A 25,376-nucleotide genomic window follows, 5' to 3' on the forward strand; every position below is an offset into this window, starting at 1 on the left:
AGATATGGCTGTTATGTATTACCTATATAGAGACATTAAAAATTGATAATTCTTTTTTAGGTCTCGCCTAGGCAGCGATTGCGCTGTCTCTTCGAGACATGCTGTATCCAGGTATGGACTTTAAGATCCACCCATTTTCCGCCCACTTTTTCAATTGACTCCTCTTCCTGTCCTTTGTTAATAATGGCTGTTGATTTGTCAATAGGATTAGTAGTGCCTCCTTAGTACCTCCCTGTCTTCTGTTGCTACCTACCATAAGGACAGCCCCTCTTATATTTTGTCCCTACAGTCTAGCTTTCGTTAACAGGCAGGAAGCACTATTTAATTAATTCAAGTCTTACTGAAGCAGGCACGACAAAGCGCACAGCAATGGCACACTTCTTGTTTGTATTTGCAGCAGCGCGCCATGCACACTTTCACTTTAATAATGCCTACCGCTTATTTGAAATGCAGCCCACACAGCACTCGTGGGACGCTGCTTATTTGTATTTGCAGCGTACCATGCGGGCTCTCACTTTAAGAAGAGCTGCCGCCCCACACAGCAGTCGTGTCTCACAAGTGCTGTAGGGGGCAGCAGCTGTTCTTAAATAAAAACGCGCAAGGGCTGCTGCAAATAGAAACCATTCGGCACCATTGCTGAAGCTGGCGGGGGAGCGCAAAACAATGGAACACAGGCTTCTGCAATGTCGGCCGCTTGTTTGTTTTATAATGGCTGCCACCCCACACAGCACCTGCGGGATGCCAACTTTGGCAATTGCGGCTGCTTGTTTGAATTTGCAGTGTGCCATGTACGCTTTCACTTTAATAATAGCTGCCTGTTCCACACACTATGTGGGGTGGCAGCTGTTCATTAAAGTTAAAGCGTGCATGGCAAGCTGCAAATACAAACAAGCGAACAGGGGGAAATGGAGAACTCTCCCGGCCGCTAATAATATGCAGTCGGTGCCCAAGTACACAGATGAATGGGCTTCCTGAATGATGACGCCTCTAGGCCAGCGTCCTGGCCAATCAACGCTCCCCCAGACAATGGAAACGGCGTGGTCTCTGAAAGGGGAGCGGACAGAGCAAAGGCTCTGCAAATTATTTAAAATCAGCCGAGACTGATAATACCACCCAAAAAAAACACGCACCCTGTAAACAGCCTCCTCTAGCAGGCGCTTTCCATTCGTTTGATAATTAAAACAACATATAATGCACCTGTGTTTAAGTGTTTCCCTCTCTTTATTTCATAATAATACTGAACGGGATTTCTTTTCAAATAAACTTGGGAGAGCAGTGTATTCGTCTCGTGGCTTGGTGTGTCAAGGTAAATAAATAATGTAATTCTTTAGACGGCTTGTGTTTGCTTCAGATGGATAATCAACAGATTGCACGTTTCTGTACCCCAAAGCAAAGTATAATTATCACACCCTCTTCTATTACGGCAAAGAATACAAGTTCTAAAATAAACAAGGCAGGATTTTGTTTCGTTTGAAAGCTACGTGACACTGCGGTCCAGATGTGTGAACAATACGAGCTAGAAAAAAAACACTACTCTGCTTTCTCTGCTATTCTTAGGGCTTTCTCTAGGTTTGGAGAATGTACGTTTCTGTGGCCCCAATCACATTTTTCCAATCCATATTGCTTTTCATTTTTTTAAATAATCATTATGTGCCATGTGACCATCTGCTCCTTCCCCAATTATTGACTCCCAAATTAAGGCAGATATGTGGAATTCCTATAGCCTGACGCCCAGGACATATTGTTTGGGGTCAAGGGCAACAAGTTTTCATGTGTATTTTGTCCGTGTGGACAAGTAGGCCTAATCCCCTACAGCACAAACCCTTTGGCTGCAAGTTTACAGTACCACATTATAGATCAGGGAAAGGCATTGCCTGCAGTTAAGGTAATATTTGTGTTCATGTGTTAATGCTGTTCAAACTTGTATTTATGGTTCATTAATGCAAAACCTTTATAATTAGGGTGAGCACTCTAAGTAAATGTGTAAGCTCAGACTGCACTTCTGAGAGTGGTTCCAGTATAAAAATGTGTACACACGTTTTCAATGTTTAGCAATTTGAGGCTATGTATAATGCTCCCAGAATGCTCTCTGATTAGATGCAAATATTTGCCAGAAGCTTGTATGCAAGATTGATGATGCTTTACCTTCAAAATAAAATGTTCACAAAAATGAAAAAACATTTCGCTATACTACTGTAAAATTTTAGGTACCATTTCTATGCAGCATCATTTAGTAAAATGTGTTGATGTATAATAGTATTTCCCAAAAATATTCATAATGGAAAATCAGTGTAACCAGTTTTAATAAGATAATGGGAAACATAAAAACAAAACAAGCATTAGTAAAGCTAGTAGGTCTGAAATTGTTGGGCAGCCTTTTGGTTTTGTCAATGCGTGACTTGTTTTGGCATGGTTTTTGTAAAACCTTATTGGTGCGGGAGCTGTCGGGCCCTCGCCATTATAACAAACATTGGCAAATGCTAACATTTCTTTGGGTCTCCAAAAGCACACATTGCCACAGCAGTTCCTGGCACTGAACAAAACGAATAGGACACGTTACAACGCAAACTTTTACGACGCATGGCTTTTCAACGTGGTTTTTACATCACAACATCCATTACAATGCATGATTTTACCACGCATGCCATCACAGCTCATTTTTAGAAACTACACTTACAATGCATTCCATTACAACGCATACCATTACAATGCATAATACTTTGAGGGCAACAGTAGTGTAAGTGTTGGATAGTGTAGGGGTAAAAATTACTATTCCCACTCCAGTCAGTGCAACAGTAGGGTAAGTGTTGGATAGAGTAGGGGTAAAAATTACTATTTCCCATTACTTACCTTATAATGCGTTGTAGTGGTATGCATTGTAGTGGCATGCATTGTAATGGCATGCGTTGTAATGGCTGCATTGTAATGGAATGCGATGTAAAGGATGTTGCGTTGTAAAGGTGGTGCGTTGTAATTACTGCGTTGTAATGGTTGTTTCCCGAACTAAACGACTGTGTGTCGATATGCTCCTTGTGAAAAAACAGAATGCTGTCGCTCACAGTGAAGCTAGCCGATAAACAGAAAGAGACAAAATTTTAATAAACACATGGTTAACGGCAGACCTAATTAGGGGCCCAATTATTAACTTAAGTCTCACAAGTGCACTCATGTCCTTGCATCAAGTGCAGATATACAGCTTCCGTGAATTCACAAGACTTTACAGAAGTAGGACAAGAAATAGTACTCCTAGAAAATATTTGTGAACTATTTTTTAGCATGGGCAAATATGCAGGTGTAGAATTGCTCATGTGAAAATCTGAGTGTGTGCAAGTTCACTTTCCCTCCAACCCCTTTTTTTCCAACCCTGGAAGAAGTTTTATGTCTGCCATTGTCAGGAGTGAGTTTCTAACCTTTCTCTGTATGGGAAAAAATTAGAGAAGAGTTTGTGAAAACCCTTAAAACATGCATGTTAGTAGGTTTGCACAGACTCAAAAGGGCATTCCATCCCTGGAACTATTGCTTACCATTACCTTCTTCCCCATTATGTAGATCTGCGGAAACGTGGCAACATAAGGGAAATGCTAGTATTCAAACCCTACTTTAGAAGGATCCCTGGCATTATCAGAGAGGCTATTTCAGACCTCTTATATAATGAGATTGCCGCTATAATTTGTCGTCTCATTACATGGCACAAAAGGGACAAGTGAAATTTGTTACAGGACAAGTAGATTTATGAAGCAACCTGCCCCATGGACAAGTAGATATTTTATTAAATTCCACACCCATGTTAAGGATAGCAATAGAATCCCACACCGTATTGATCAACGACCCCCTCTCTCGTTTTCCACACAGCCCTAAAAACAGCAGCGAAGGCGGATTTTCACCATGGGTTAAACAAGCATTTGCAATGCAATAGGTCTCACATTTGCGAGAGTTTGATCTATTGGCATTGTAAATGACTGCTTTTTATTTCTTTATGTGTACACACGCACTTTGTACTTGTAGTAGTTGCTCACCAGAAGCAAGACCGGCAATAACTGCGCCTTTTTTTTTACTGCCAACCTTACTTCTGGTAAGAAAGGACTGGAAGTACAGTGTGCGTGTTTACACATCGCGTGCAGGATTTCACAGCACATAAATAAAAGGCATTGTCATTTACAATGCCAATAGCTCAAACTCTCGCAAATGCGAGACCTTTTGCATTGTAAATGCTTGTTTACTTTACTGCTGACAACTCTGCTGATGCACTGACGGGATCACTGCTGACGATTCTGGATGGGGTGGGCACTATTACATCACCAATATAAGTAGCTCGGAGTGATTTTCATAGAACATAAGTAGCTGTTATAAAAGAAAAGGTTAGACTGTGGCGTGCAGGAGACCAGAATGAAGTTTTGCCTCTTTAAATCGGTACAGGGTTGGCACTGGATGCCCTCCCAAGTTAGAGTGCGCACTGTTGGCGTTACACTCTCCCCAGCTGCGACGTTCCGCACATACTGTATGACTGCCCAGAACTTCGGGGACTATGGCCAGAGGTGCAGGAAACGCTGAGGTGTACTCTCCCGCTTCTCTGCTGTCCCGCTGTGTTGCTACATGAGTTTGTCGATGTTCCAAGATGTCCTGCATGAGTGTCGGCTCCTCGCCATGACCTTGATGTCAGTGAAGCTGACTGAACTGTTTAAAATAGCGTCCTATGAGTGGCTCATTTATTCGCTCAACGATAAACCGGATCTCTATCTGCAGATGTGGGCCCAGTTTGTTGCTGATGATGCATGATTGAGCAGGGGATGGCCGCCTGAGGGTTTACTGCTGCTCCAGGCTGTGTCCAGGGCGGGCGTTGTTGTTACTGTTCCTCTGGGGCCCTTGGTCTCCCTCCACACTTTCCTGGCTGTTTCCTTCCTTCGCTTGTTACCCTTTCTGTTGGCACGCTTGATTTGGAATACTGAGATCTCAGGCAGCAGGTTTTTCAATTGCGGCGCCTGCTATTATTGACACTTTCCCCCTGACTACTGTATTGTGTTGCTGAGCTGAGCCTACGTTCTGTACTGTTTGTGTTGAAAATCTAAAATATAGACTGCAAAAACAAATCAATAAATAGCTATATATATATATATATATATATATATATATATATATATATATATATATATATATATATGTAGATCTTCGCAAGAAGTACTAAACATTAGCAAAGAGACCTACAATTGTAACGCATACTGAGTAGACTTTTACCAAACATAAAATGTCAGACTGTCTTAATCTCTCCCTGCAGAACACCGTCTACAGCATAAACTGGTGCAATCATTCATCGGATTGTTGTCAGCTTTTTACCAGCTCCCGTTTAAATGGCCCATGTGGGGTGATGACATGTGAAGTGAGTCCATGTGGGGTGATGACACGTGAAGTGAGCGCGCAACTTAAAGGGAATGGTGTAGCCCTCTTTAAATGTTACACAGCTGTTTCACCTTCATTGCGTATAAATATGTTAAGAAGTGAAGTGGTCAATCTAACGATAGAAAGTCTATTCCATGCACTAGATTTATTGTATTTAGAGTGTCAGTGATCAAAGTGTTATTCACATTTTACCAGCTATTGTTAAATAGAATGTGTGGATAAACTCACAAAGTTAAAGTCAGTAGTGTCGCCGTCTTACAATGGTGGGTGGCTGCTGCGCTAAAAGTGTTAAAAGAAAACATTCTTAGTATTAAAATATGTAAAACAGTTAATTTAACATTAGGATATTTCTTCCAGACAATGAATATAATGAATGTAGAGTTGGTACCTCTCTCTCATACCTATTAATCAACTCAATTGTTCTCCATTCAAACGTCGGGTTAACGTGTATGCGTCCTATCTAAAATGATAATACGGCCATCGTGGAATGGTGTAGCATAACCTCCCCAGATATTGTAGCAACAAAACCAATGCAGGGTATACAAATCTTAGCATAATATGCTGTTTCCTTACAAACCTGTTCATTGATTATAATTGCTGACCGTATTATCAAAACACTAACACATGACATGTCAAACAGTATGAACGCTAATGTGCTACAGCCATTGTAGTATTATGCAAAGTGACACTTGTGGATGAGACCTGCATTCAAAATATGTGCCTATTGGAATCCTACTCACCATGACTTTCAGTGGAATGATTATCTAGTTGTATGACCAGCGCTTCAAAATAAACACCAGCGCTTCAAACTAAATTCTTCCTGCATAAATAATTCAGAAATAAATCATACATAACGTCATGTTTTAATCCGATGCACCAATGTAAATATTAATCATGTAAACAAGTGTGAAATACACTAAAAGCTAATCACCACACATAGAATTTATACTGATATTACACCCAGGCTGATTACAAACAACATGTCATTTAAGTTCTGTCATTCGGTACTTTGGGTTGTAAAGTGCTGAGACATTTAATCCAAATTATCTCGCTTTGAAGAAACATTTTGGTCATGTCTGTCTTCCATGGATTGAATGTTCTCCAATACTTGAAATTGCATTTGAGTAATATGTTTATTTTAATTGAAGTGTACGGCCACACTAGACTTATTGTTGCAATTTCTGATGTTACTCTTATGGTCTGAAATTCGTACTTAAATTTTGCATTCAGTTTTGCCCACGTACAGCAATCCATACGGGCATTTTATTATTGCTGGTTGCATTATGTTTCAAGGGTATTCTATGTCCATTAAGAGGGTGAACAACATTGTTACCTGGCACAATGTTGTTACAGTGCACACAGTTTGAACTTACTTTCTTTCCTGGGTCTATACTCTTGTTAACTATCGTTCCTCTGATGTTCCTTGACCTCTGGAAAGCAAGCTGGGGGTGGTCTTTGTCCATATCTCCAGTACCTATCTCCTTCTGTAGAATTTCCCATCGCTATTTTATTATCCTCTTGACCATCACACTCCTGGAAAAAGTTTGACACAAACGTAAGTCTTCATTGTGGGTTTCTAGTAGATTTTTCCAACAATTCAGTTCTACTTTTGGTAGCCAAGTGTTCAGTAGATGTTATTATGATGGCTTCCGGATATCCTCTAGCACTGAATCCTTTTTGATATTCATCCTCTATGGCTGAATAATCAGAGAGGACAGATATTTTACTTTTTAGGTCTTGCTTATGACATGCTGTATGTACTGTATGGGCTTTAGCCACGCCCATCGCTTTTCATTGATTTTTTTCTGTGCCTTTCTAAATCCGGTTATTTTGCGTGGTGAATCAGTCACATTTGTCCCTCCCTTTTGTGGTTAGGTTCACACCCACGGCGACTGGCCCTCATACATGGCTTATCTCCCCACAGGGCATTTAGGTTACTTTTGCCAGACTATTTTTCTTAGTTTGCCTTGCCTCAGGATTTTGGTTTGTTGATTTTTAGGGGTGGGGAAACAACCACACCTAAGCAGTCGCGATTTTCGCCATGCCATCCCCAACCCCTCCCCCCCCCCCCTGCTGAACCTCTGCTCCTATCACTGCTGCAGTCAGTGGCGGCCACATCCTGCTCCCATTCATCATCCTTCACATGCCTCAGATGTGGTAGATATTAGCAGCCATGTCTGCCGGGCTTCAGAAGTTGGAGGGGTTGCGGTCGGGAGGGGGTGAAGGGCGCCTTGTCCCGGTTGCCTCTGGTACAGACAGGGCCACTGCCTCTCTCTTTTCTCTTTGAACTTTTTTATTTTACCGGACCTTTTAAGGCTGTTGCCAAACATGTTTTCATTGGGGCTTTGGCAATGTCTGGAAATGAGTCCCGTAAACAGTGTTTCGAGAGGACACCTGTATGCGGGCCCCCTGCCGTCCAGTGAGCATCAGCGTTCCGCAAGCGGTAGCAGCGAGTCAGCGACTGTGTCAATCAAAGCAAAGATGCGCAGTGCTTTGCTCTGAGTAGGAAGCAGGCAGATAGCATTATGTATATTTTACTACTCATCTGTACCAAGAACCTGCAACCTCTGTGTAGGAAGCAGGCCGGTAGCATTATGTATATTTTACTACTCATCTGTACCAAGAACCTGTAAAGCTGTAGTAGCTTGCACTGTATAAACACAGGATGTAATTATAAATATTAAAGCATTATTGTACACTATAATGGCCAGGGCTCGAAAAATCCCCAAAATGGTACTAGTCCTGCAGGTCTAGTACCTTCAAAAAATCTCCTTGACCTAACTGCAACCTACTTGACCTCTGTCTCTGAAAGCGGAGCAAATGTGACAAGATAACAATACTTAAAGGCATCTTTATTGCTCATTAACTTTGTGAGCAATAAAAAAGCCTTTAAATCTTATCTTGTCACATTTGCTCTGTTTTCCGAGACAGAGAACAAAAGTAAGTTTGTCTTCCTACTCGCCAGAACAGGCGAGTAGGACCTAAAAAAAGCTCGGCCTCGTTAAATTTAGCTCGCATATGCGAGCGGTCGAGTGGATTTTTCGAGCGCTGATAGCACACAAGGGGGTCCATGGTTCTTAGGCAGAGCAGCTGTGGGTCTCCTAAGTAGTAAGAATAAGGCACCTACTCCTTGCTCATGTATGAAACCTTATTGAAGTGCCTGCTGCTAATAAAATGTAATCCCTACAGAAAACAGAGGCTGCCTATGCCCCCCTTTCCTTTTCAGGGATGCAAGCTGAGGTTGCAGGACCTTACATTTCCTCCCCTACCTCTGCTATCACTAGAGACTAAGTGCCCTTGAGTTCCTCTTGGCCCAGCTGCAGGCTATGTAGTCCATTGCTCCCCAGGGGCACATTGTCTTTCTCGTTCCTGCCTTCTCCCTGTGGGTGTCTGCTGGGGTTTGTGTGCCGAGTGCAGCAGTGTGGCTCTGCAGCGAGATCTCTGCAGTGCTCCCTGGCCTATTTCGTTTTACCTGTTCACACGACTGCCAGCTCTGTTATTGCATGGCCAAGAGTGGCTCCTGGGTCTCGTGGGCACCTGTTACTTCCCCAGCTCCCATGGCTTGTGCAGGTCCAGCATGCGCTGGACATCAACCAGCACAGTGGATGCACAGTGCAGAAAGGCCGCAGATTCTCTAGCACTGTGACTTCACATTTATGAGTGCCTGATTCTGTCTGCGTCTGAAAGGGTAAGGAAAACGCATGAAAGAAAACCCTGTTTTGAAAGGGTTACTTCATGTTATTTGTAGACCTTCATAATTTTGCTTAAGATTATCTAGTTTGGAGTTGATTTCCATCTCAAGTATTTCATAATCGCACCAAATCAATACCGCTATGAGCCAATTCGCCAAAATTTGGTAGTTGTTCTTGGGTGGCAAAATTTGCATTTCAATTATTTTCAATAACTCATTTGACTTGGTGTCTGATTACTTCTACTGGGCAATGCAAGATCTGTATTTTGTTATTCTGTAAGGGACGTGCAAGTCGTGTGTTGACTGATTTGTTAGCTGTAGGACAATAGAGAGGACCCAAGTTCTTATACTCGCTTTCCCCACTGACCCCATTGTGTGGTCATGGGCAAGCCATTTTATCTCAATATCCCCAAGTTCCTTTTCCTGCAAGCATTGGCAGCTCTTAGAGACAGGTTAAGCTCTAGTACTAAGGGCTGTATGAAAACTTTGTATAGATGTGCATCATGGAGCAGATGTTTAAAAGTTCTATGTAAACACGGATATCTTTATTTGATGTTTCTTGCTCCTGTCCACACATAGTGTTTTATGCTTATTGATTAATTAATTAGCTCTTATCACTCGTCCACCTCTCATCTGCTCTTCTCTCCCTCCCTCCCTCATTGTGTTTCTCTCTCTCTTGCTCTCCCCATTACCTCCTCGTCCTGTCTTCCCGTCCCATTCCTTACAAGTGAGCAGCTAGTCTGCTCCACAGAAACCTACCACCTAGCTGAGCTTTTCACACCTCCCCCAATATGGCGCCACCATCAGATGACCATAAAGGGAGAAGTGCGTCACCGCAACAACCTGTTCTTTTTTTCTGCACGCAGTGTCTTCGTGCCTGGCTGTTGCGGATGGGGTGAGTTTTCCCTTCCCTTTGTAAAAGTTTTTTTTTTTTTTTTAATGTTCGGCGGCCTGCTGTAACGGCCGCCCTTTTTTATGTTATTTCTCTTTTTCCCCGTATGCTGCCCTCGGTCATGTCGCGGTTCGCTTTAGCGGCCGCTTACACTGTTGCGCTCACCTGCTTCTGGGCCGGCCTGCTTTAGCAGCCGTTGTCTGTTTTGCCGAGCCCGCGGCGCCCTGCTTTAGCGGGCGGGGGTTGCAGCGGTGATTTATGGTGGCGCGTGTGGTCCGTCTTGTTTTCGGGCGGCCTGGGGCGAATTTGGGACAGGCGGCTGCCTTTTCTAGGGCCGCCCCTTTTTTCTGGTCCCGCGTGAGCTCGGGCCCTCGGGACTTCAATTGTATTTAATGGGGTCCTTTTTTTGCTGGCACCCGTCCTTCTGAGTGCCTGTTCTGGTTGGTGCTAGTGTTTTTTGGATGTTTCCCGGTTGAGGTCTTTGAATCTTGCTCCTGTGGTTCTTCACTGGTGCCATCATGGCTTCCGGTGCCTCTTCCTCCACTCCTCCTCTGGATGCCCTGCGCTTCTTGATCAATGAGGCTGTGACTGCGGCTTTTCAGGCTCGGGAATCTGCTGGGCCTCCTGCCAAGGTTCCTCGTGGCTCTGTAGATCTGCAGGACGCTCCTGATGGCGATTTGGGTCCGGATGATGAGTGTGTTTGTGGGCGCTTTGTTCAGGGTGCTGAGCTCTCTGACTTGCTTGCCCATGTCCGTGATAATTTGGGGTTCTCTCCTCCTGTGTCGGATGTCCTGGAGGATGACTTCTTTACGCAGTATCACCAGCCGACTCCTGAATCCTTCCTGTTGCATGGTGCTGGATCATGAATGGAAGGAAGTGGATAAGTCTGCCTTCCCGCGCTTCTTGTCCAAGCGTTATCCTTTGGAGGGTTTTGCTGCAGAGTTTCCTCAGTGTCAAGGTTGACAATTTAATGGCAGGGCTTTCCTCTCATGGTCTAGTCCTGCCAGATGACACCCTTCCTTCGGACGCTGTGGATAAGCGTGTTGAGGGGGCAGTGAAGCGTTCTTATGCTGCTTCTAATTTTTCTGTCAGGGCGACGGCCTATTCAAATTACATGGTCCAGTCCCTCCTCAAGGATTTTCAGGCCCTGTCCTCTCTTTTGCAGGAAGGGGAGGATGCTACCTCTCTTTTGTCCCTCATGGAGTTGCAAGTGCGTTACTTGTCTGATCTGACAATTTGAGCGCTGCTGCGGCTGCTTCTGGTGCTTTGATTGCTGCATGGCATCATATCTGGATGCGTTTCTGGAAGACTGAGTCTTCTCAGAAGGCGGTCCTCCTTAAGCTGCCCTTTGTGGGTTCCAAGGTATTCGGTCCTCAGCTGGAGGAGAAGGTGAAGCAGTCGGCGGAGAATCGCAAACTGGTGGCTCCGGTCCGCCCTCCTACTCAGGAGCGTGGTTTTGGCTACCGGCGTGCCTTTGGGCCTTCGGCTCAGGGTGCGTCGCAGCCCTTTCGTGGCAGGGGTCGAGGCCGGGGGCCCCTGGAGGTGCCAAGCCCCGGGCCCCTGCCGGTGTTGCTGCCACCGCTTCTTCCTCTTCGGTATGACTGTCTGCCTTTGCCGGTTGGGGGTCGCCTTCACTCTTTCCTGCATCAGTGGTTGTCGTTATCGGATCTAATTCTCCCCTCCTCCCCCTCCGTTCTTCCTGGTGACTCCACTGCCCCGTGTTCCTCTGTGTCGTGCGGGCTTGCTGGAAGGTGTGCGCCTTCTGTTGGAGAAGGCGGCTATTGTGGAGGGTCCTGCCCAGGAAAGGGGTGAGGGTTGTTATTCAATCCTCTTTCTGGTCTCCAAGAAGGATACTTCAGATCTGCATCCTGTCTTGGATTTGAAACGTGTCAATCGCTTCATCCCTCGTCGTCCATTCAAAATGGTGACTCTGTTATCCATCCTGCATCTGGTGCTTCCTGGGAGCTTCTGGCATCCCTGGATCTGATGGATGCTTATCTACACGTCCCAATCTGTGCGGAGGATCGGAAGTTTCTCCGATTTGCTGTGGGTTCCCGGTACTTCCAATTCAGGGTGCTGCCATTCGGCCTTTCATCGGCGCCAAGAGTTTTCACGAAGCTCTTGGCCCCTCTGGGTATTCTTCATTCCTGTGGCCTGCAAGTTTTTCCCTATCTCGATGATTGGTTGATTGTTTGTTTCTCCTTCTTTTTCTCAGGCTCTGTCAGATGTGTCATCTGCTGGGGTCCTTTGGATTCCTCATCAATCACCGGAAGTCCTCCCTGGTGCCCTCCCAGACACTGAAGTTCCTGGGGGCTCTCTTCTGCATGGATCTCGGGATGGTGTTCCTCTCCCAGGAGCACCAATTGACTTTGTTTCGTCACCTTTCGTGGGTTCTGTCCCAGTCTCAGGTGTCCGCCCGTCTCTGGTTGAGGAGTCAAGGGGAGATGGCGTCCACGTTGCATCTCCTCCCTTGGGCCAGGCTGCATTTGTATCCCCTCTTGATTCATGTCCAGTCCCACTGGGATCCTGCCTCCCTGGACTACGAGGCCTCGATTCCCGTCTCTCCTGGGATTCGGATGTATCTCCAGTGGTGGTTGTCCCCTCCCGGGGATTCGATCTTCTTCCTTCTCTGCATGTGTTTGTGTTGTCCACGGATGCCATGCGGTGGGATGGGGGGCTGTGTTGGGTGCCTCCAAGGCTCAGGGTCGGTGGTCCTGTTTCGAGTCTCTCCAGTCCTCGAACTGGAAGGAATTGAGGGCAGTCTGGTTGGCTCTTCAGTGGTTTGCTCCTCTCCTTCTGGGCCGTGCGGTCTCGGTGCAGACCGACAACCAAGTTGTTCGGGCTTATGTCAACCGTCAAGGGGGCATGTGCCGGTCTCTGTTTCTCGTTTCCAGGGTGATCGGTCTGTGGGCGGAGCGGAACCTCTTGTCTCTGACGGCGGTCTATCTTCCGGGGAAGGAGAATGGGCCTGCGGACTCTTTGAGCAGGGTGTTCCCCTCCTCGGTGACTATGTGTCTGTCCCCGGATCTGTTCGATCTGATTGCGCTCCAGTTCCGCTGTCCATGGTTGGATCTTTTTGCCTCAGAGGATTCTGCACTCCTTCCTCGGTTTTGCAGCCTCGTGCCCTCCAGACTGGCTTGGGCGATCGACGCTTTCTCCGTCCCTTGGTCGCTGGGGCTTCTATTTGCCTTCCCTCCGTTTGCTCTGATTCCGCGGGTCCTCCGGAAGATTCGGTTGGACCGTGCGGAGGTTCTTCTGGTGGTGCCGGAATGGTCTTGTCAATCTTGGTTTCCCCTGCTTCTGACCTTGTCTATGTGCCCCATTGGAGGTTTCCTCTGTGTCCCTCCCCTCTGCGGACTCCTCTTCTCAGGGTTGCCTCCCTGCGCCGCCTCCGACTGGGGGTTTGGCACTTGAAAGGGAGTTTTTTGGGTCAGGGTTGCTCAGTTGAAGTTGCCCAGTGCCTCCAGTTGTCTCGGCGCCCTTCCACCTTGAGGTCCTATGACCGTCATTGGAAGAATTTCTCTTCCTGGTGTCTTGGGAAGGGTCTCTCTTCTTCCTCCTGTGAGGCTGTGAGGGTGTTGGACTTCTTGTGGGATGGGTTCGTCTTGGGACTCGCTGTTTCGTCCCTCCGTGCACAGTGGGCTGCCATTCTTGCTTTTCGGGGTTCCTCTGTGTCCTCTGTCGCCCCTTTGGTGACTCGCCTTTTGCGGAGCTTTTTGATTCAGCATCCTGTGTCTTGCTCTCCTGTGCCTGCCTGGGATCTTCCCCTTGTTCTTAAGGCCTTGACGGGTCCCCCCTTCGAGCCTTTGGTCTTGGTGGACCTAAAATTCCTTTCTGCCAAAGTTCTTTTCCTGGTGGCCATTACTTCAGGGCAGAGGGGCGGCGAGATTGGTGCCTTGATGGCTTTGCCTCCTTTTTTGCGCGGACAAGGTCCTTCTCCGTCCCAGTCAGTTTTTTCTGCCCAAGGTGTTGTCCTCTTTCCACTGTCAGGAGGATATTGTTCTCCCTGTTTTCTTTCCGTATCCCCAGAGGAGTTGGTCCTCCATTCTTTGGATGTGCTGAGGGCTCTCCGCATTTACTTGGATCGGACCTCTGGTTTCTGTAAGGTTGATTCATTGTTTGTCACCTACGGCATGTTGGGGCAGGGTCTTCGTCCGTCTTTGTCCACCTTGACTCGTTGGGTCAAGGGTGCTGTGGTTTCGGCATACGAGGCGGCCCGCTGTCCTCTCCCGTCTTCGGTGCAGGGTCGTTCCACCAGGGGCCTTTTCTCCTCCTGGGCCATGCTTAAAGGGGCCTCCTTGTGAGACATTTGTAATGCTGCCATGTGGGCTTTTCCCCATATGTTTGTTTCCCATTATCGTCTGCATTTGGGGATGGTGGCCTCGGCTGCCTTTGGCTCACATGTGTCGTCTGCTGTGCATAGTTTGTAATTTGTACTGCTTTCTGTTCATTAAATAGACCTGTTTCTCACACTTTTTGGGTGTGGAATGGGACTTGAAGAGAGGACGAGGAGGTAATGCCCGGTTACTCACCGGTAATATTCATTACTCCGAGTCCCGGTCTTCCCATCTCCTTCCTGATCCCTTCCCTCCCTCCCTGTCTTGGGTTTTTTGGGTGATTGTCTGTTTTCGTTCTGGGTTTCTTTGGTATTCTCAGGATGTTGCGGTGACGCACTTACCCCCTTTATGGTCACCTGATGGTGGCGCCATATTGGGGAAGGTGCGACAAGCTCAGCTAGGTTTCTGTGGAGCAGACTAGCTGCTCACTTGTAAGGAATGGGACGGGAAGACCAGGACTCGGAATAATGAATATTACCAACCCCCTTTATGGTCACCTGATGGTGGCGCCATATTGGGGAAGGTGCGACAAGCTCAGCTAGGTTTCTGTGGAGCAGACTAGCTGCTCACTTGTAAGGAATGGGACGGGAAGACCAGGACTCGGAATAATGAATATTACCGGTGAGTAACCGGTCATCTCTCTCTTCCCTTCCTCGTCCTGTCTCTTATTTTCCTCTGCTCCCTCGCTCTAATTCCTCTTACTCTTCCTAGTTTCATCTTCCCTCTTTCTATCTTCCTGCGAGTCTCTCTCCTTCGTCTTCCTTCTCTCTCATCTTCCTCAATCCCTCTCCTTGTTATCTGTTTCCTCTCCATCTTATCCTCTCTTGCGCTCATTCTTCCTTTTTCTCTTTCTCCTGTCTTCTTCCTCTGCCCTCTTATTTGTTCATCTGGCTGTCATTTATTTTCCCTTTCTCTTACTTGTCCTCGGTCTTCTCACTCTTTCTATAGATTCCTCAGATTTTGCTACCATCTATGTGCCCCCCCCCCCCCTTAACGTTCACCTCTTTGATATCTTCCATCTTTCCTATCTTGTCCCTCTACTTTTAAATTCTAACATTACCTAACCTTTTAGTTCTCAAGCATTGTCTTTTTTTTCTTAGACGAACTTCAGTTCACATTTTGTTTCTCAGTCAGTTTTCACTTTCTCTCCTTCACTCCTTTGCTTTTTCTCCTGGTTTCCATGTATTTTCCTCTAATTCCCCCCTTTCTGTATATTCATTTCTCACCCTTTCACACTTTCTCTGTCGCATTTTCTCTCCTTCCTCTTTCTTTCCTCTGTTTATCTCTTTCCACTCTTCCTCTCAGCTGTTCCCCTCTCCTATTTTGTTCTTTTCCTCTTTGCTGCTCTTTTTAGGTCTCGCCTGGCGAACGCAGCGCGAAGCGCTGTCGCCAGCGAGATCTATTGTTGCTGACTTGCCTCGGAAGTGGGACAGGAGATGGGCACGCGCATGGTCTCAGCGGATTTTAGTTGGTGTACGCGCTTACAGCCACGCGGCGTGCACATCTCCTGTCCCCCTTCCCTCGCAAGCCAGCATGCAGTTTCACTTTCGTCCTCTCCAGCCTCATGTAATTTTATTTTTTTAAATGCACACGTGCGCTCCAAGCGCGGCGCGCTTTACGTACAGCATGCCCCACTTACCAGCTCTTGTGGGGACTCCGGCTGGTTGCGTGTCTTCAGTAGCTCACTGCAGCACCACGCGGGGCTCCGTCTTGCTCACAGGAGCCCCGTCTGAAACCATGCGGCATTCACGAAGGCGGGGTGGGCACCCGCCGGACTTCTGCTTTTGTTTTTTTGCCTTGGCTGCTTTGGCGGCCCCCTCCTTGGGCTGCACGATGCAGCACTCATTAAAGTACGGCGGCTTTTGAAGTCCACACGCGCCGCCGCCACTGGGCACGAGCCGCAGTCGCAGAACACGCAAAAAATTCAGTTACAGTGCATGCGCGTGCAGCCCTCGACCTCCCACGTCTCCTCCCCGGCCCGGATATGGAGCTGCTTTCTGGTGGAAGAGGCTCTAGTAACTCCCGGGCTTGTTACTGTAGTGTCTTTAGGTGAGTGCGCGGGGGCGCCCGTGCGGGCTTTTCCCCTTCTGTTCTTGGGCCGTGCTCGCACTGCCAGTGAGTGTCTATCGGGCATCATCACACAAGAGTACAGTTTAACTGCACTGCCTACTTAGGAACTGGGGGGGAACGGGACTCACTTAAAGTCTTGGCGTCGGTTCAGTCAGCATCGTGTGATTCTGGGCAAGCCGCTTAATCTCTCCGTGACTCAAATAAAGACCATGACCATGTGTAATGTAACTGGCGTTCATGTAAAGTGCTCCAACACCTTCACACATGTTCGCGCCATACAAAACTGCCAAAAGAAACGGTCTGCTTTATTCCACTGTGACCAGTCTGCAGATGTCGGCGTAAGAGCAATATTTAGACAAATGCTACCTGTAGCCTCTTTAGCCAGACCTTTAACCCCTTCCCCGCTCATGACGGAACCGCTCCGTCATGAGCCACGGTTGCCGTGTGCTCATGACGGAGCGGTTCCGTCATGCCACGACCGTTGGCGGCCGCTCCGCCCACGCGGCGCTGTTTCCCCGCCTGTGCGGGGGGACAACGCAACTGGGCGGAGTCATGACGGAACCGCTCCGTCATGAACACAGCTCAACCGTGGCTCATGACGGAACCGCTCCGTCATGAACACAGCTCAACCGTGGCTCATGACGGAGTGGCTCCGTCATGAGCACAGCGCCACCGCGTTGCCCCCCCGCACCCCCCAGCGCTGCGGCGGAATTCCCGCCGCAGCGAAAGGGTTAAAGTACATTGTTTTCCATTTAGGCTTTTGACCTGAAAAGCGCATTAAATCTCATTCCAACTTTCTTTTTCAATAAAAAAAAAGCATTTGCAATGCAATAGTTCTCGCTTTTGCGAGAGTTTGAGATATTCGCATTGTAAATAACAATGCCTTTTATTTATGTTTTGAAAACTTGCAAGAGGGGCGTAAACATGCACTCTGTACTTATAGTCTTTGCTTACGAGAAGCATGGCTGGCAATAACTGCGCCAATTTTACTGCCAGCCTTGCTTCTCGTAAGCAAAGACTATCTGTACAAAGTGCGTGTTTACGCACCGCTTGCAGGTTTTCAAAACACATCAATAAAAGGCATAGGCATTTACAATGCCAATAGCTCAAACTCTTGCAAATGCGAGACCTATTGCATTGCAAATGCTTGTTTCTCTCTGTCTCTAGTTTTCTGCCTTCTCTCATTCTCTGTCTGACCATCACCCTGACACTCCTCCTCTATTTCTTTTAATCTCTCCTGTGGTCACTCTTGTTCTGAACCGCACTATCTGGTTCCCCTCTCTGTGTCACTCATTCTCTCTCGCTATATATATCTCTCACACACACACACTATTGCTTTCCTCACATGCTTACCCAGTCTGTTATTCTCACATGTTTATTTCCCCTTACACATACCCTCTTACCTCAGTTTTTCATTCTCTGCCCCCATTGTGTGTGTGTGTGTATGTATGTGTGTATGTGTATGTGTGTGTATATATATATATATATATATATATATATATATATATACACATTTCAATGATATGGATTTCAGACTCTGTCCACACAGTTTCTAATGTGCCCCACTGCCGTAAGTGCAGGCTACCCTCGGAATCTGGAATCCGTTGATTCTTCCCTAGCGTCCGTTCGCTGTTTCTGTTGTAATTCAGGTGGTATTTTCCAAACTCCCGTTGTTATTACTACTCCCCCCCCCCCCCCCCCCCTACAACATAGCTTGAAGACTTTGGGAAAGCCAATAACTCTGGCTAAATGCTTATAAGGTCCCAAAGGCGAGACCCATTAACTACGCAAATGCTGGAAAAATGATTAAAAGAAATTAGAGAGTCCTGGTGAAAACTTTAGTAATGTAAATCGTTGCTTCTGTCTGTAGGTTTGAGAAAGGATTTAGGTTAAATCTTTTCTTTTTCCAGTATGCTAGAGACACTTAAAAATGTCGATGTGAGTCAATTTGATACTGTGATGTTTTCTTTTCAATTAAACATTGTTGTATTCCAGCCCTTTAGGATCTCTTCTCCAAACAATGAATATCTCATCTATGAATCATTGGAGGTAACAAAGATTTATTTTAAAGCTGTTGCTCTTAAAATTGTCCCGCAGCTATTTATAATGGCAAGATAAGCATTACCTTCAAAGTAATGGAACTTAGGTGAGTTTCACTGGAACACCTACATATGGAAAACATTTCATGGCTAAATTGGAGGAGGGACACTTGTACAAAAATGAGAGGTGGGCAAATCATTTAGTTTCCCATGTGAGATTCATAGATAACATAGTCATTGTTTGGAAAATACTAACCGGCTGGAAGGCAATATTGTTGGGTGTTCCTTTTCTGCTGTGGATAATTTTTGCTTCAATAATAATGCAATAATAACATTGGAACTGGCGCTCAATTCTGCTGCTCCCCAAACGAATTGCATAAAACATAATTTTAAAATGTTACCCTTTCTGCCACAATTCATGAAACAAATAGTAAAATGTATACTGCGAAATAAGTATTTCTATTTAATGGCTTTACTGTATGGCTGTTATCCAACTCACATTGCATATATTAATGAGGCAGTGCAATTAATATATGTAAAAGTGACAACAAGAGAAACTTAACAGTCCATTAGAAGACCAACGTGAACAGTCCGAAAGCCCTGTCATTTTTAACAAATAAACATGCAGTGGGTGAAAAAGAAAGAAACTGAATAAATCCTCCCATTTCAAGTCCCACCAGACTGGCCCTGACCAAGAGAAGAACATTGCCGTGGAAAATGAGGAGAATGCCAGTACTTGGACAATGCTGTTGTGCAAACGTAAAAAGGACATATGATGGACGTAATGCAACAGTGTGAAACCCTCATCCCAGTACAGAGATCTGGGCCTAAATCCATCATTATTTTTCTCACTGCGCCATTCCAGTTGAGATCCAGCCAATTGAAAATCAGTCTTGACCCGGCTCCCCATGGGACTAGTCCAGCCCGGACTGCCAGGCCAGGTCCTCCCTAGACCAGAAACAAGAATCATAGGCCGGTTTCGAGGTATCACCCCTCATAAGCCAGGATAGCTTGACTCTGTGGCATGAGAAGCATGGGACCCACATCTGGGCATACACATTCCACTTTGGACGACAATTGCAAAAAGAACAATTGATGACCGGAATGCTGAACAATGTCAAACACTCATCCAGAATAGAGACTGTTTTTTTGCTCACCACGCCATTCCAATTTGGACCCAGCCATATGCAAATCATCACACCTGAAACATGCATCCTTGGACCGGTTTCAGGGTATCACCCCTCATCGGCCAGGATAGCTTGACTCCGGTGGTATGTGAAGCACGGGACCCATGTTTGATTTCAGTATTCTGCCTTCATTTATTCTTTTTGCATTTGTCACCCTAAGTGGGAAGAGAATGCACAGACGTGGGTTCAGTCTCGCTGTGTCAATGGATATAAGCTAGACTGGCTAATGAGGGTTGATACCTCAAAACCGGTCCCAGGATGCGTATTTCCAGTCCAGGGAGGAACTTGCCTGGCAGTTCAGGCTGGACTGTTCCCATATGGAGCAGGGTCAAGACTGATTTCCATATGACTGGGTCCAAACTGGGGTGGCTTGGTGAGCCAGAAAACAATGGATTAAACCCAGATCTCTGACTGGCGTGAATGTTTGATTAGTTCAGCCTTCCGGCCATCGTTTGTTCTTTTTTACAGCTGTGCCAATGTGTGACAGCTTGGTAGCATATGTGGACGCATTCAGGAACTTGTAATTGAGACAGATGGTCACAAAATTGTGGTGTGATCAGCTACCCCTTGCTTTGAAATATACAGAAATTGCAAAAGCTGACCAACCAGGCAATTGTGGCAAAGGCCAACAAGAGCACCCCCACATTTTGTGCCCAGTCCATGCTAACTAGTGGAAACCTGTATTGAAACACATGTAACTTTCTGTGGATTTCTAGAACTTTAAAAAACGTGACTTGAAAGTGACAGATCAAACTACTGAAGTTCTGTGATCGTCTAACTACGTTGTGGATGAACTGACTATTTAGTATTGTGTGTCTTTTATATAAGGCATCATTAGCTTCATAAAAGAAAATAATGATGAAGAGAATTGTGAGTGCATGGTGAAGTTCTGATTCTGCATGTCCTTGCTCCCATAGCGCAATGTCCATGCTGTTCTCTCGCTCCAGTCCTGTTGTTGCTGCAAAGAAGGACAAGAGACTCATGGCGGATGTTAATGCTTCTCCCCTCAAGCATTTTGTGACAGCCAAGAAGAAGATCAATGGTATCTTTGAGCAACTGGGAGCATACATTCAGGAGAGTGCCACCTTTCTGGAAGGTAACGTTTTCACTTAAACTAAGAATTTCATCCTATCTATCAAAGCACTACATGTTCACCATTAAACAGCTAGTACAGTGACTGTGTTGTATTGTGTGAAAGAATTAGTCCTTTTTGAAATTGTTAGTGTATTTTGTTTAGTATCACAAATCTGCAATATAAGATATGCATGCGCATATATCAATCAATCAAGTGGTTTCATATAAATGAATGAAATGAAAGGAATATTTATATAGTTCGACTAATACCCAAGGGTATCTAGGCGCTAAGTCCTGCAAGAGACCATAGACGCCTCAGCTAATCACCCCAGAGGGTATGCAAGTGCTTTTGGGTCATGATGGTTGAGGTGAATCTGTCGAACAGCCAGGTCTTGAGTGCTCTCCGAAATTCCAGTAGAGAGTTAGAGGCCTGTAGATGTGCAGTAAGATCGTTCCAGGTTTTCGCCGCGAGGAGGAGAGGGAGCATACTCCGTTGTTGCTTCAATGGATGTGAGTGGTGTGGGCATGTGAAAGGGAGGCGGAGGGTAGTTGTCTAGTAGGATGGTGGAAGTTCAGGCAGTGGTTGATGTAGGCAGGTCCTTGGTTGTGCAGTGCTTTGTAGGTGTGGATCATCAGCTTAAATTGGCATCTCTTCTGCATGAGGAGCCAGTGTGGTTTTCTGAGGTGGAGGGTGATGTGGACCCATCTCGGGAGGTCAAAAATGAGTCTGGCAGCAGAGCTCTGTATGGTTTGTGGGTCTCTGCAGAAGGTGTGTGGTGAGCCCAGCATAGAGTGCATTGCCGTAGTCTAATCGGCTGGTAGTTAGAGCCTGATTGACGGTATGCCTGGTATTCTTGGGGAGCCATTTGAAGACTTTTCGTGAGTGCTTAGTGTGTGAAAGCCGGTAGAAGCGACTGTGTTGATCTAGGACTTCATAGTCAGATGTTTTTGATGCGGTCAGTCAATTTGGGTGATGGTCCTAGTCACCAGGAGCCGTTCCAGTAGATGGTTTTGTTGCCGAAGATCATCACTTCCGTTTTGTCCGTGTTGAGCTTCAGGCAGTTGTCCTTCGTCCAGTTGGCGATGCTAGTCATGCACCTGTGGAAGTTGGTTCTTGTGTTGGCTGGATCATCTGAGAGCGAAAAGATAAGCTGGGTGTCTTATGCATAGAGTATGATGTTTACTCTGTGGGATCTGACGATGTTGGCCAAGGGGTTGTGTAGGTATTGAAGAGGGTGGGGGTGAGGGAGGATCCTTGAGGGACACCGCAGATGATGTCCTTGGATTTGTAGGTGAATGGAGGTAGGCAGACCATCTGCCTTCCGGTGACGAAGGAGGTGATCCACTTGAGAGCGCTTCCTTGGATACTGTTGTGATGGAGTCTTCTGATCAGGGTGTGATGAGATATGGTGTCAAAGACTGCTGAGAGGTCGAGGAGGATCAAAGCCACTGTTTCTCCCCAGTCGAGGAGGGCTCTGATGTCATCAGTGGCTGCGATCAAGGCTGTCTCTGTCCTGTGGTTGGTGTGGAATCCAGATTGGGAGGTGTCTAAGAGAAGGTTCTGCTCCAGATTTTTCGTGAGTTGTTGGTTGATGGCTTGTTCCAGGACTTTGGTGGGGAAAGGGAGATGGGGCTGTAGTCTTTGAGTTTGCCCGGGTCAGCGGATGGTTTCTTGAGGGGTGGTTTGATTTCTGCATTTTTCAAATCTTTTGGAAAGGGGGCCGTGGCAAGTGAGGAGTTGAATACTGGTGTGAGTTCGCTCCTGATCCTGCGGCTTCCAAGGATGAAAATGCGTTGTGGGCAGGGGTCCGTGGGGGCTCCTGACTGAACAGAGTTCATTATGGTGGTGGTGTCCTGGGGGTGAGAGTTGGTCTCACGTGGTAAGTCGTTGGTTCGTGTTGATTGCTGTGAGTTTGTGAAGGTGAAGGAAGTCTGAGGGGTTGGGCTGCGGTTTGAAGTTCCTATAGATGGTGGTGATCTTGTCATGGAAAAAGTTGGCAAGTCTGTCACATAGTTCAGGGTTGGCGAACTGTCTGATGATATTGAAGATCTGTGGTTGGAACTGGAGTCAGTGCAGTCGGCTAGGGCTTTCCTCTTTGCGTCTCCCACTAGCTGGTGGTAGAGGTTGAGGAAGGTCTTGAAGGTGGTCCTGGCTGAGGTGTCCTTGGTTCTTTCCAGTTGCTTCCAGTGCCGTTTTGGTGTTCTCAGGTCTATGGTTACCTGCTTGGTGGGTTGCCTGTGTCTTCTGGTCTTGATGAGAGCACTGATGTTGGCACAGTTAGTGATCCAGCTTGGTCCAGGTTTGATGCAATATTAGTGCATGATGTGTTGAGGGTGTCGGTTCCTTGGCTCTTTGATACTTTCCTCCATCTGCGGATGGGGGAGCTAGGTGGCTCTGCAGTGGAGGTTTAGGGGGTTGAGATGTTGACATGTATGATGGAGTGGTCAATCCAGGTGAGTTCAGTGACCTGGCTATACTTGATCCTGTTGCTAGAGGTGAAAATGGGGTCCAGCCTGTGTCCTGCATTGTGGGTGGGGTCGGTGAGGAATTGAGTGAGTCCGAAGTCATTCATGCTGTCAAGTAGGCAGTGTCAGTGTAGTTGAAGTCGTCAAGAGGGAAATTCAGATCTTCAAGCAAGATGTAGACTTTGGAGTCAATGGTGAGAGGGGCGATGAAGTCCGGGATAGCGATGAAGAAGCTGGGGCGTGGTCCAGGTTGTCTGTAGGCGAGGGTGCCTCTGATGGTGTTTTTTTCTGTCTGTTTTGAGTTTGAAGTTGAAATGTTCCATTGTCTGGATTGTCTTCTGTCTCGGTGGTGCCAGTGGTATCATGCTAGAAAGGTTCATGCAGATTGGTCGAGGAAGGCTAAAAGTTTCAGAGAAAAGTAAAAGAAAGTTACAGGGCATGGGTGGCTCAGAATTGTTCTGTAGTGATGTTTTTTCAAAAATCGCTGGACATATAAACACCACAGTTTTCTTGTAGATAGAGGACACTGCCCTTTTAGTGCATTTTTTTCTGTTTGTAAAAAAATCTGTTCTGCAGTGTTTGGAATCATTTAAAAAATCAAAGGTCAAAAATGTCTGTATATATCTTGGCAATTGGGTTTGCAAATGGGTTGCAAACCAAAATTTTAACAGAAGCTGGCACTGCTTGTTGCCAATCAGGAGCTGAACATTTCTGTGCTACGGTCGCTAGTTTAAATGTGCTGATTTGCAGTTTGCAAATAGTACTGTAAACATTTTCTTTTGGGCTATATGTGTGCAGGTGAAGAGCTCGGGAACTAGCGAGAGCTGCCACAGGATCAGAAAACACAACAGACTGAATCATATCTTGCTGACTTAAACTGGTCTTTACTGCTTCAAGCTGGTATTTGCAGGGTTCAGCTGGTCCTTACTGGGTACAGTTGCCCCTCAATAGCTTGAACTGGTCCTTCTGGAATACAGTTAGTTCTTAGTGGTTTTAGTTCATTCTTATTGGCTTCCAACTATTCCTGCAGGTTTTAAATGGTATCAAGTTATCTCTGCTGTTTCTCACTGGTTTCATATCGATCCTCCTATTTTCATGTGTTTTTTTAACTTGTTTCAAGGGAGTCTTGTTGATTTCAATTTAGTCTTCCTTTTTCAGTTAGTTTGTAGTGGTTCATACTGGTTGCACTTGTTTCCCACTGGCTTTAGTGGTTTTAGTTGTTTCTTCCTTGTCTCAAGCAGGTCTTTCTGTTTTTCAGCTGTTTTTTCCTGATTTGAGCTGCTGTTCTCGGGTTCCTACTTGTTTTCAATTGATTTGCGCTGGTTCTTACCAGAACCATTTTAAGGTGTGGGCAAACTGTGCAATTGTGTAAGACCCAACCCTACTTTTCAAGAACCCCTTTTGTAATGTGAGCTGGATAGTTCAAAGTTTTGTCTTAATAACTGTGCATAAAAAGAAAAAAACACTGCTATTTTTGTTTTTCAATTGGACAGCTGGGAATACGCACATCACATAGCTTTTGTGTGCATGTCCAGCCTGCCAAACCTTAATTGCCAAACTCTCAGGCAGTTGGTTACATTTAAATTAAAACAGTAATCTTTCTCTCTCATGTCTACCCCCTTACTTCACTTATTTGATCTCACCCCTATCTCTGTGTAGCTTACTCCCTTACTTTTTCTACCTCAACTATGTCTTGTTACCTGCCCCTACCCACCTCACTCATGACCTCTCTTCTCTACCTCACTGTGCCTACCTTTTCAGCTCTACTTCTCGACCCCTCTCGCTATCTCATCTCTTTAAGTCAACCTCCTCTTTCTGCAATGTTTTCATCTCATTCTCCTATATATCTCCTCCATCTACTTCATCTCATTACTTGCATCATTTCTCTTAACCTCACGTCTCTCTCTTTAACTCACATTCTGGCACTCTACCTCATCACTCTCTACCTTGGTCCTCCCTCAAATTTATATCTCTCGCTACATCATCCCTTACTACTTAACCTCTAAATTTACTTAACTGTTCACCTTTCTACCTCTCTTCCCTATCCCACACCTTTCACTTACTTTCTTGTTATTTATGTTGCTATCTTTTCCTGTCATTGCCCTCTTTCATATTTCTCTGCACCTCCATCCCTATTTTAGCTCACCATTTCCAGCTCTCTTCCTTCAATCCACCGCTCTCTATATACATGTCTAGACATCACCACATAGTCCTTTCCTCTTTTTT

The 25,376-nt window shown here is 46.0% G+C and overlaps 1 protein-coding gene across 4 annotated transcripts in view; it reads left to right on the forward strand.

Annotated features, from left to right (window-relative positions):
* The window catches only part of MFN2 (mitofusin 2), an 89,365-nt gene that overhangs the window by 10,579 nt on the left and 53,410 nt on the right, over window positions 1-25,376 (forward strand). For 2 of the 4 annotated variants that reach the window (XM_085609924.1, XM_085609927.1), the window contains exon 2: window positions 20,528-20,706. In XM_085609924.1, the coding sequence (XP_085466050.1) occupies window positions 20,532-20,706 (175 nt within the window). In that variant the 5' untranslated portion in view covers window positions 20,528-20,531. Of the gene's footprint in view, window positions 1-60; window positions 112-5,277; window positions 5,375-20,527; window positions 20,707-25,376 lie in introns of those variants that run through there. The other 2 variants (XM_085609925.1, XM_085609926.1) reach the window with 2 other exon arrangements.

This window comes from Triturus cristatus, chromosome 1_2, assembly GCF_964204655.1.
Source record: "Triturus cristatus chromosome 1_2, aTriCri1.1, whole genome shotgun sequence".
Taxonomy (NCBI): domain Eukaryota; kingdom Metazoa; phylum Chordata; class Amphibia; order Caudata; family Salamandridae; genus Triturus; species Triturus cristatus.